Below are 10,528 nucleotides of genomic sequence, written 5' to 3' on the forward strand. Positions count from 1 at the left end.
AAAACCCTTAGGTGTGTGTGCCAAAAAGAAAAGGAAAGAATCATTCCCCCTGTTTCTTCTCTGTTGTTCTGCGTAAGAAGGCGTCCCTGCACACCGGATATGCGGCGCTAAATTGATCTTTTTAAATAGCCGGTGAACGAGAATTCTCTGTTTTCGTTGAGTGCATGTTCCTTTCATCTGGGTGTGTGCGAATGTGGGTGTGTGTGCCACCGCGGGTAAGGAGGGCCTCACCGCTCCTTTCTCAGTTTTCCCATCCCCGCTGTCTTACACGCCAAGACCTTTTTTTTTCTTTTTGAACTTCTGCCCTTCTCGTTTCTCTTTCTGTTCTCTGTGGGATGCTGACACGCGGTATTATCGTTTGTTGTTGTTGTTGTTTAGGTCGGCAGCACATTTCATCTCATCTACTGTGCCGCGCTGAGCTGCGTAAACTCCTATATATATTGTGCCGGTGATTTTTCTTTCTTTTCCCCGTCGATGTATATTACCCCCTGCTTCTTTGTATAGGTAAGGCCGCTTTGGAATATTTTTCTCCGCTATCCTCCTCCCCCTTTTTTTTTGGGAGGGCTCTATAGCTTCCAACAACACTTTGTTTCCTTTGTTCGCTGCTGCTTCCCCCCCCCTCCACACACACGGGTGTATACTCACACAACGCTGTGTCCCGAAATGTATATTGGAATTGATTAGGGCGGTTTTTCTCTCCCGTTCTTACGTATTCTTCTTTCGGCTTCAAATGCACGCGCCACGCCGCACGCATGCGCTCCCTCGCCCCTTCGTCGCGTTAGACTCCACAGACGGCGATGACCCGAGTCTCGCATTGAACTCCTCGCCTGAGGACAGGCCGACGGCGCACAGAGGGCTGCGTAACTCACGCCGAATCAACAAAGGAGGCGCACCAGTGCTGTCCTCGCTCGCCAAGCCAGCTCCTGCATCTCCACACACGGCGCGCAACGCTGAATCAACAGTGCTGGCACACAAGCAACGCACCGATCACCTTTCCCCGCGAGCCATGTGGTGTGCACCGACGCCGCGCCCTGTGCCCCTGCCGAATCTTCTTCCTGCGGTGCCAACGTCGAGCGTCTCCCGTACTTCAAAGACGATCGACGTTTCGCGCAACACCTTCCTCGCTCCCGTGGGAAGCGCCACCGACAAGAACGCTTCAACGTCCGTGGATGAGGTGCAGGTGGCGGACAGGTCAGACGGCTACGGCGACGAGTACGTGCGACTCATCTTTAACTCTTCACTCTCGATGAACGAGTCCGCTGACGCTACGTCGTCGCCGCATCAGCCGCAACGGCCGCAGCAACGACGTAGCACGACAGCAGCACCGACTGCAAATCGGCTACCACCCGTGTTGCCCACCACGCACAGTATCACAGACGCGCAGGCCACCGCGGTTCTGGCACAGTTGCCGGACCACCTTCCCTCCCGCGAGACGCCGCCAGCACCGCTTCCCACTGCTCCGACGGCTGCTTCATCCACAGGTGCGCAGCATCAGCAAGCGCTTTCCGCAGCGAAGGAGACGCCGTTGGCGTTGGCCGACTCACCGCAGCAGGAAGCCTGGTGGTCCACGCTGGACGGCACTTCCTCCGCTTACAACTCACTCCTCGGTACTGGGCACTGTCATAGCGGGGCCAGTGCCGGTGCGGGGTATCGAAACGTCCATCAAACCACGCAGAGTCTTAACGACACCCTCGGCCGTGCAGACCGTGCGGCGATGGTGCTGTCGATGGACTACCCCAGACTCAGCTCCGAGGGCGTGAAGGCGGCGGATCGGTCGTTGACTGGCGCGGCGTCTGCGGCGGCGTCAGTCGGCGACGCCACGCACGGGAGAGGAGACGCAGAAGCGGACCCTTCTGGAGATCCGATCACGGCGGCAGTGGCGACACTCGCCGCACGCCTCTCTCACGCTGCGGACAAGAGCCACACAGGCACGCTTAGCAACAACAATAACAATGTTGTCTTGGCGGAAATCACCGCGAGTACGTTGGGGCGCCAGAACACGATCCAAGAACTGCACGACACGCTACGTATGACAGAAATAAGTCGACTTGATCCGCTGAAGCAGCAGCAGCAGCAGCAACTATCGCCCAATGTCGTACCTCTTGTGGAAGCGGCAGGTGATGGTTGCATAAGCCTCGACGACGCTTTTTCACTGGACGCACGCCAGCGCCTTCCGACTGCAGTCGGTGATCGCCATAACATCCCACTTGTTTCCATTGTAAATCAACAACAACACCACACGCAGCAAACCAGCGGAGGCGAGGAGTCAGGGAACGCGGCAGGACTTGGGGGTGTTGGCAGCAGACGCACGCGCGACGCCCTCGCACGGCTGTACGCCATACCAAATGACGGCCCACCTGCGCCGCCCGAGGTGGTAGCAACGGCAGTCGCAACAGCACCGACACAGCCATCGCGGACCCTGTCGTTTCTCAGTCGATCCGGCCCTTCTTTTGCGGCGCCGGCACCACCGGTTTCCACTGACAACGCCATGCGAACGATGCCGTGGCAGTGCGAGGTGCTTTCCCGCGCAACAGTGGAGCGCCGTTACGGGCCGCTGGAGGCGGCGCACGCTGCACACCCCTCTCGCGCATCCCGGAGGAAACAGCCGCCAGCGTCTCCACATACACGCAGCTCAAGTCCTGTGCATCGAGGCGCTGCTGGGTCTCGTACGTTGCCGAACCCGCATCCGCAACAGCAACAACCGTCTTCCTTGACTTCGTCTTCGGTCTCCAGTGCCGTCTTCTCCTGTGTCTCGCTGTCCAGCTCTCTCTTCCTACGTGAATTGGGCCACGGTGAGGCGCGTCGGAAGTCACACATGGCATTCCTCCACAAAACAAACGCGCTGTCTGCTCCAGGGCAAGGCACCGCACTCAACGTGACGCATCTTCTTGACAAGAATGGGGCGGCGAAGACGCTACAGAGTCAGCAGCAGCAGCAACAAACGCTGAAGGAATGCGCGGCGGCGGAGGCTGCTGCCTCGTACCGACGGGAGCAGCAGCGTTTGTACGTCAGTCAACTCGCGACAGCATCACGTGCGCTGGCCGGCGGCGACAACTCCAGTGACGCGATTGAGCCGCACCTCGACGTCGATTACCTCTTTTCTGACTTCACCCCCAGAGTTCGCGACTACACCGTCGTGTGCGCAGCAGCGAAGGTGCCGCAGGAGGACGGCGGTGGCCCAAAGACGAGCGGAGCCGCGGGGAATGAGAAGGACGGCAGCGCAAAGGACGCAGATGGCACCGTTGCATCTCCCTCTTCTTCTACCCACTCCACTCCGCGAGACGCGCTGCAGGACGCGGTGCAAGCCCGTCAAGCACTGCTGCGCCGACACGTGCAGGAAAGCCCCTCCTGGGATCGGCTGTTGCATCGGGTGCGGCAGTGGTGTGACCGCACGCAGGTCATGGTCCGCCTGGAAAACGGCGAATGCGTTGAGCAGACAGGCGTGCGCCCACCGCCGCAGCTACTGCAGCCCTTGCCACGACAGCGAGAATCACCATTCCCTCTCACCACAGAGGCAGACTTTGCAATGGACAGCTACAAAGACAACGGGGGCGAGCTGCCACAACAGCTGCAGCAGTATTCCGTGTACGTCGACGACCCGGCGGTGGCCCACAACCTCGTCATGCAGCAGCTCACCCAAGAAGCGGAGGATATCCAGCGAAAGAACGCTCTGCAGCGGTGCCGGCAGCGTCAACAGCAATTGAGGGCTAAAATGAACCAGTCCGCGCTGGGCGAGCCGGAGGCGTCCGAGCTGCCGTCAAATAGCAGCAACATCGCACCGATAGATCGTCTCGCTCTTGGAAACGGGCGGTCAGGCAGCACGGTGTCCACGTGGGCGAAGACGTCCACGGCGTCGTTGTTTGCGAACTCGGCGGGGAATAACCTGACCCCCACCACGTCTCCGGATGGGACTCCGATGGATCCCGCCCATGTGACGTCCGCATTCGACAGCACGCCGTCCACTGCGTTGCCGCCGCATCAAGGTCTCCACGTTAATACGCAAGACAACAGAAACGTTTTGCCCGTTAGCACGGTGGATGGTCACGAGGAGCGTGGCGCTGCCCAAGCCGCGATGCAGTCCGCCTTTAAGGATTTTGCGACGCCATTTAAAGCATCTGCCGTGCAGGGTCCGTCGTCGCTGCACGCGGCTCTGTGCGCCAAACTCCAAACTTGGGGGGAGCCAGTGGAAGAGACTGACGATGACGTGGACGCTGACGATGATGTGGGTGCCGAGCTCGTGCCGTCTGCAGAGGTGGGACAGAGGGAGTCGGCGGGGGCGCTGGTGCTGTGGGGAAAGGGCTCTGCGTGTCTAGCGGAGGACGAGAAGCGAAAAGCGAGCCACCGCATATCCTTTATATCCTTCACGAAGCAAGATGACGTGGGCCAGGGACAACCGCCTGGCAAAAAATCGCGAACGCATTCTTTAAACTCCGGCTCCCGCCTGCTGTCATTTCGTTTGTCGAGTGTAGAGAAAGATCTCTTTGTGTTTGTGCTCACATGTGGGAGCAGCAGCCAGACCACCAGCAGCGCGGCAGACAGCGGTTTGCTCTCGCTGCTCTATAATCCAGGGAGGCGGTCAATGTGGAAACAGCAGCAGTGGCAGGCGCTGCTACAGCCGAGTGGCATGAGGGAGGATAACAGCATTGTCGCGGCTTGGCAAGCAGGGATTGCACTTCAGACGATTCTGCGCGACGGACTCGGTGTGCCGCCGCTGCCCAAGAAGAACGACAGCGCTGTCGAGGTGCCGCGAGAAGGAGAACAGATGCCACAGAAGGAGGGCAGCAGCGCTGCGTGTTCAGCGGCTCCACGGCCGTCTGTTCCGTGGGAGGCGTTGATCACCGCCGCACTGGAAGGCTACAACGTGCTGGACCTTCGCTTCTTAAAGCACCTACATGAGGCCCTGTGGACATACGAAGTGTGGCGGCAACGTCAAGCGCTGGAGAAGCCCATCGACGCCGAAGTGGCGAGTCGGCGGCTACCAGGTGTAACGATTCTTCCGACTAGTACGACGACTGCGACTGCCGCGTGCAGCTCCACGAAGCCGCCACCCGTCTGCCCACTTACGCTTTACACCCCCCACCGGACTTCCATCTTTTCCATGGCAAGAAAAAGCGAGGTAGACGAAGGCGCATGCGTGACACCACCGGCCTCCCTTGTTGGGTCTTCCGTGACCGTGGATGCCGCAGATTTGTTCTGCGCGCTCAGCACCACGTCGACGCTAGTCTCCTGGCTGCTCGCGGCCCAGCGGTCGAGTCCAACGAGCAGTTGGATGGACATCCTCGACGCGATGCCCGCGCGGCAGCAGCAAGAATGGCACTCTGTGGTGGTCGAGTGCTTATCCGCAGCAGTGAAAGGAGCACCTGCGCCTCCTCCGTCCACCAACTCCCCCACCGACCTTCCCCTCTCATCGCCGCCATCGACACCGCAGACGACCTCCGCGTCCTTGCCAGCGCAACGAAAGGTCTCGCAGTCGCTCGACAGGGCCGCTGCAGCGCCGATCTCCGCGTTCGCATGCGATGTGTCCGTCGCCGTGGCGGCCATGCTGTGGCGTCAGCGTTTATTTCATGAACTACTCAAACGTAGCCTCGCCTTCGTGGATGCAACCCCGGCAACAGCGAGCACCAACGATGGTCGCGGCCTTCTCGCCCGCACCGAACTCTCCGCATGCCCTGCACCGCCCGCCGGCCCATTCCCTTGTATAGGCTCTACCCCGTACCTACCGGACGAGGAAGGCCGCGTCACCTACCCGTTGGACATGCGGAACGGCTACCTGCTGTCCTCGCTGGCGCGCGAGGACGTTGAGAACCGAATCGTGCCTCAATTGAAAGAGACGCGGCGGCAGTACGCGGAGGCGCTGCGCACGGCCCGTTCCGCGGCGGCCAGCGCCGTCACCACCGCGATCAAAACGCCGACGGATGTTCCTCCTGCGCCGCCCCCGAAAGCCTCCTCCTCGCTTCTTTTGGCCCTGCAGCAGCGCGTGCACCTGCATCGACTCATGCGGAGCGAACTGCGTTTTATCTCGCTGCTATCTTCTTTATGGAGCCACGAGCAAACAATTCGCGCGTTTAATCAGCACGTGGATGCCTTCAACGAGTTCCTTCGGGCGGAGCAGCAGCGCTGGGGCCCGCTGTACCGCAGCTCCCTCACTGTGGCCTACTGCGTGTGCGTGGAGCTGGCGGAGAAGAAGATGGAGAACCTCTCACCGGATTTGCTGCCGTTTGTCCCAGTCGTGGCCTCGTTTATGGGCTGCCGAGGCGGGCACCGTGAGATGCGCACAAAGCTGCGGTCCGTCATGCTGGACCTGCTGGAGCGCGCCAAGAAGGCGGAGGTACACGTTGATACGCCGCTGTGGCAGGGACAGCGGTCGCGGGTGCTGGCGGAGGCGGTGGCCGCAGCGCAACGCGCCCCGCGGCGTGCAGGAGCCGTGGTGTCGTGCTTGGCGACGGAGTCGGATGTGGTCGCACTGCCGCTGACGGAGGTTGCCTTGCCTGCCGTCCAGCTGAAGAGTTCGCTGCCTCTTACGCCTCCTGGGAATGAATAGCGTTGCGGTGTGTGTGTGTGTGTGACACGCGTGCTGCGTAAATACGGCCTGCACGACGGGCAATGCCCGTTTTCTTTCCCTGTTTCTTCAATAAAGGTACTGTATGTCTGCGTGCTCCCTTTCGATTGATGCTGCATCGCACTTGTCAACCACCTTCGCGATGGGGTGCTGATACTTATTTCCTCTTCGTTTTTTATTTATTTCCTCTCCTCGTCGAACCGCATGGTGCATCTCTTGCATGAAGGGTGAACACGAAGGTGGATGTAGCTGCGCATTTAACGTGATCTATTTCACGAGGTGCAATGCGTCAGCTGAGGAAGGCGAAGCGCATTTTCTCCCATTTGAAAGGGGGCTAAAAAGTGAAAAGAACACTGCGGCCGTCAATTGGTTAGTGCAAGTCGCAGTCATTCATGCCGGTGAAGCAAACTTCGATGTTTTCCCCTCGCCCCAAAGTGTCCCAAGATCCTTCTCCAATGCTGAACACGGACGCTGTTGCCGCCCTCCTTCTTGATCTTCCATTCCTCCTTTCACCGTGTTTTGTTTGATTCCCCCTCCCCTCTCCCCCCTTGCACACAGTGTTTGGACCTTCGCACGCACACTTCCCGAATCAAATTCGGTGCTTCCGAAAGCCATGCGTCTATGGCGGCAGCAGGGTCAGCGTTGGGAGATGCGTCGCCTCCACAACGTTGCTGCAACCTACCTGCGCGATGCCCAGCAATTCGTGTCGCCAATTCTTTCTTCGCGCTGTTTTCAGTCGACATACAAAACGGGGGCGTCGTCGTCCCCACGGGCGGTGCCGTCCGAACGCGAGGAAGAGACGCCGCCAGAACCGGTAGACAGCGATGAGAACCTTTCTCGCCTGCGTGAGCTACTTGGCGAGGTCAGCCCGAAGGACAGCGCGGCTCTCTTTTTCAAAACGCACCTTCCCCTTCGCGAAGAGGTGTGGCCAAACCTCATATGCACCGCACCTCCAACCCCCAAAGCTCCATTACCATCAGCAGCATCGTCAGCGGTGGCGGCGACGACGTTGACTCCTCAGTACAACAGCGTCGCAGCCATTAATAACATACAAGAGCAGCAGCAGCAGCAGACAAGAGCGAAGGCGGTCCACTCGCCGCAGCACCGCGATCCGCTGCGCTGGTACGGCGGCCCCCCAGGAGTGATAAGAGATGTGGACTACTTTACAGCTACCATGGCCGCGCAGTTCAACGATTTCTTTCGTACGCAGTATTACATGCAGAAGCGACCAACTGCGCCTCTGCTGCGGTGTCCGGCCTGTGCAGCCCAACTGCTTGCGGTGGAAGAGCAAGGAGCAGAAAAGATAAGCGGTTTGCGGAGCAGCTACTTGCGTACGCCGACGTCGTCGCGGCTGTGGATGGACCCACCAGCACTGGACCGTCACCTCAGCTGGGCACACCCGGATCAGCTCTACACCCCTCAGGAGCTCGCCGCCTACAACGATCAGGTGCATCGCGAGCTTTTGTACAGCTGCGGGTTGGCTGCCGCCGTCCGCTCCGCCTGCGGCGTGGACAGGAACAACACAGCGGAGCCGTTGGATGAGTGGAAGACGACGCCGGCGCGGCTTATTCTTGCCGTCGACGTGGCCAACGTGGAGATGGGCGCCTCCGCGACGGTGCTGGACATGCTCACCTCAAGCGAGCTGTGCCGCATCTTTGCGCAAGTCCCCGTCGCGATCTGTGCGACGCATGAGTTGTTCGTGCCGTTTGCGTCGAAGATTCTGCACGCGCTTTATCAGCTGGCGCTGCTGCACCCCTCCTCGACGCTGCACCCCTTCGCCGCGAACACCTCGCTGGAGTCGGGCGATGTGATGATGTCGGCCTACGTGAATGAAATGATGCTGGCGAGTCGCACACGAGCGATACCGCCTGTGGTGCTACTCACAAACGATGGCCAGCAGCGGCAGGTGGCGAAGGAGATGCACGGGTCGGCGCAGCGGACCCTGTCGCCGGTGGGGGTTGTACGATTCGCCTCGCCGGGCCTCGTGTCCAGCTTCGCAGAGGAGATGCGAGCCGCGCTGACAGGCAGTTTTTGGAAGGTGTAAAGACAGAAGAAAGAAAGATCAAACGAGTTGTGCAGCTCCTTCACGCGAGAATGTCGTTCACGCTGACTTAAAGGATAATATGAACTCCCTCCTCACCGCTTTCATTACAACTTAAGGTAGAAGTAATAATGATAGCAGCAGCAAAAGAGGTGCAACGACAACGATTGGGCCGTGCTTTACGTAAGTGATCTTTTTAGAAGTTTTTTTTCTCCTGCTGAAGCCTCTGAAAGGGTTAGCAGTTGTGCATGTTGCTGCATGAACGCCTCTTCTAGCCTCTCTGCTGGTTTTCCTCGTAATGAGCGAAGTGTCCTGCATATCAAGCGTTTTCTCTGTTGCGTACTCTGTGCCTTTTCCTTATACCTCTTGTCTTCTATTTTTCTCGTTCTTTGATGACGGGCCCCTTCGTTGGACCACAATCGCTTTTCCAACCGCCGCTGCGTCTTCGCTCTCCTCTATAATAATAATAATAATAACCCCTCCAGTTCGTTTTTATCGAAAGGTATCAGCTGTGACCTCCTCGCTCCCTAACGCAAACGCATTGAGAAAGAAGAGAAGGAAGCCGGTCACACTCTCCGTCGCCCTTTCTTCTGTCTGTCCTAGTAGCTAACCTTTTCTTGTTCTTTGTGCACACGACATCGCAATGCTGCGCCGCACGCAAGCCTCCTTTCTCCGCCGCACCCCCGTGCGTCTCAGCGGTGGTGACCTCTACCACCCACCGAAGCTGGAGAACATCCCGCCCACGACCGGCACGCGGGGCTTCTTCGGCGCCTACAACGGCCCTCTCATGGGCTGCCGCCTCATCGACATCAAGTGGATGATGAACCGCGCCGTCGAGCTGGGCCGTGAGTACTACATTTCTGCCCCGACGCTGTATCTGTTCTTGTGGATGTTCTGCTGGAAAGGATTCGTGATTGTGCGCTACGGCGACGGCAAGCCGCCGCGCGCGGTTGATTGGAACACTGAGGAGACCGGCTACCTGCCGCAGGGCTTCGAACAGTCTAAGGTGACGAAGCAGGTCTAAAAGAAGAAGAAGAAATGAGGCATCCAGAGGGAGAGAGGAAAGAGAAGCATGAAAGAATGCGGAAAGGGCTCTTTTTTTTTTCTTCATGAAGACGCGCTATCGCCAACAGTAATGTGTTTCTTTACGGCGGGTGACAAGCTTGTGTTGCTGTTGTTGTTCCTCTGGATTGTCTTTTCCTTCTTTTTCTTTTGTTGATGCAGCGGCTTCACCTTCGCGAGAAGGTGCGGCGGCGACACAAATCAGCACGCAGCGATGCGTGCGCTTAGGGACGGTTGTGTCACGGGTGGGGGGAGCGTATGTCGGTCGTAGTGCACCTGTTCGTTCTTACATATTCAAGTACTTAGGAAGCAAACAGTAAGTTCTCTTTTCCTTTTTTCTTTCTTTCCATATCACGAATACTTACGCAGATGTTCTCGTCGCTTGGCAGTGGATGGGATTTCCTGAGTGGCGGCTTTAAAAGAAAAAAAAGTATTGTCTTCCGCCATCACAACGGGGGCAAATTACATCCACCAGGAATATGAGGAGCTTTTTTTCTGGAATACATGTCGCGGAAAAGTACGGGTGTGTGGCATCTCTTTTGTAGGAAAGGAAAGGCGAATGAACTGTTTGTATTGTAGTGTGTCGTTAAACCAACTATATATGCATAAAAGACTGAGAAAAAAGAAAAACAAGGATGTTACAGTGGCGTGATACATGTACAAGACGTGCGCTGGTCATCGAGTTGTGATCCGACTTCGCGTCCGTGCAGTGACGTTGACCATCTACTACTCTCTTGGTATGAGGTCGGTCAACTCAAGAAGGAAGTGTTCACTGATCTTGTTGTTGCCGCTGTTGGCAGCAACAGGATAAGCAGCGGCTTTACTGCTACGGATGCCACTTCACGAAATTTCGTAACAGTGATTCG

At 58.0% G+C, this 10,528-nt stretch overlaps 3 protein-coding genes across 4 annotated transcripts; all 3 read left to right on the top strand.

Annotated features, from left to right (window-relative positions):
- Nucleotides 1-376: 376 nt before the first annotated feature.
- Nucleotides 377-6,782, top strand: ABB37_00903 (hypothetical protein). Its single transcript, XM_015797285.1, has one exon. The coding sequence runs from the start codon at nucleotides 731-733 to the stop codon at nucleotides 6,539-6,541; it is 5,811 nt and encodes a 1,936-aa protein (XP_015665293.1). The 5' UTR covers nucleotides 377-730; the 3' UTR covers nucleotides 6,542-6,782.
- A 333-nt stretch (nucleotides 6,783-7,115) lies between these two features.
- On the top strand, nucleotides 7,116-8,603 carry ABB37_00904 (hypothetical protein; the record flags this gene model as incomplete). 2 transcript variants are annotated; one of them, XM_015797286.1, is made up of 1 exon in its annotated part: nucleotides 7,116-8,603. In XM_015797286.1, the coding sequence occupies exon 1, from the start codon at nucleotides 7,173-7,175 to the stop codon at nucleotides 8,601-8,603; it is 1,431 nt and encodes a 476-aa protein (XP_015665294.1). In that variant the 5' UTR covers nucleotides 7,116-7,172. The 2 variants fall into 2 exon arrangements, with proteins under 2 accessions (XP_015665294.1, XP_015665295.1); XM_015797287.1 differs by having other exon boundaries at nucleotides 7,169-8,603.
- A 480-nt stretch (nucleotides 8,604-9,083) lies between these two features.
- Nucleotides 9,084-9,624, top strand: ABB37_00905 (putative mitochondrial hypothetical protein; the record flags this gene model as incomplete). Its single annotated transcript, XM_015797288.1, has 1 exon — nucleotides 9,084-9,624. Exon 1 carries the CDS (start codon nucleotides 9,244-9,246, stop codon nucleotides 9,622-9,624), a length of 381 nt encoding a protein of 126 aa, XP_015665296.1. The 5' UTR covers nucleotides 9,084-9,243.
- Between the last annotated feature and the right edge of the window lie 904 nt (nucleotides 9,625-10,528).

The sequence above is a fragment of the Leptomonas pyrrhocoris genome (genome assembly GCF_001293395.1).
Source record: "Leptomonas pyrrhocoris isolate H10 chromosome Unknown, whole genome shotgun sequence".
NCBI classification, from domain to species: domain Eukaryota; phylum Euglenozoa; class Kinetoplastea; order Trypanosomatida; family Trypanosomatidae; genus Leptomonas; species Leptomonas pyrrhocoris.

Coding starts and splice junctions, on each gene's coding strand:
- ABB37_00903 (XM_015797285.1), top strand. CDS start 731: ATGCACGCGCCACGCCGCACGCATGCGCTCCCTCGCCCCTTCGTCGCG.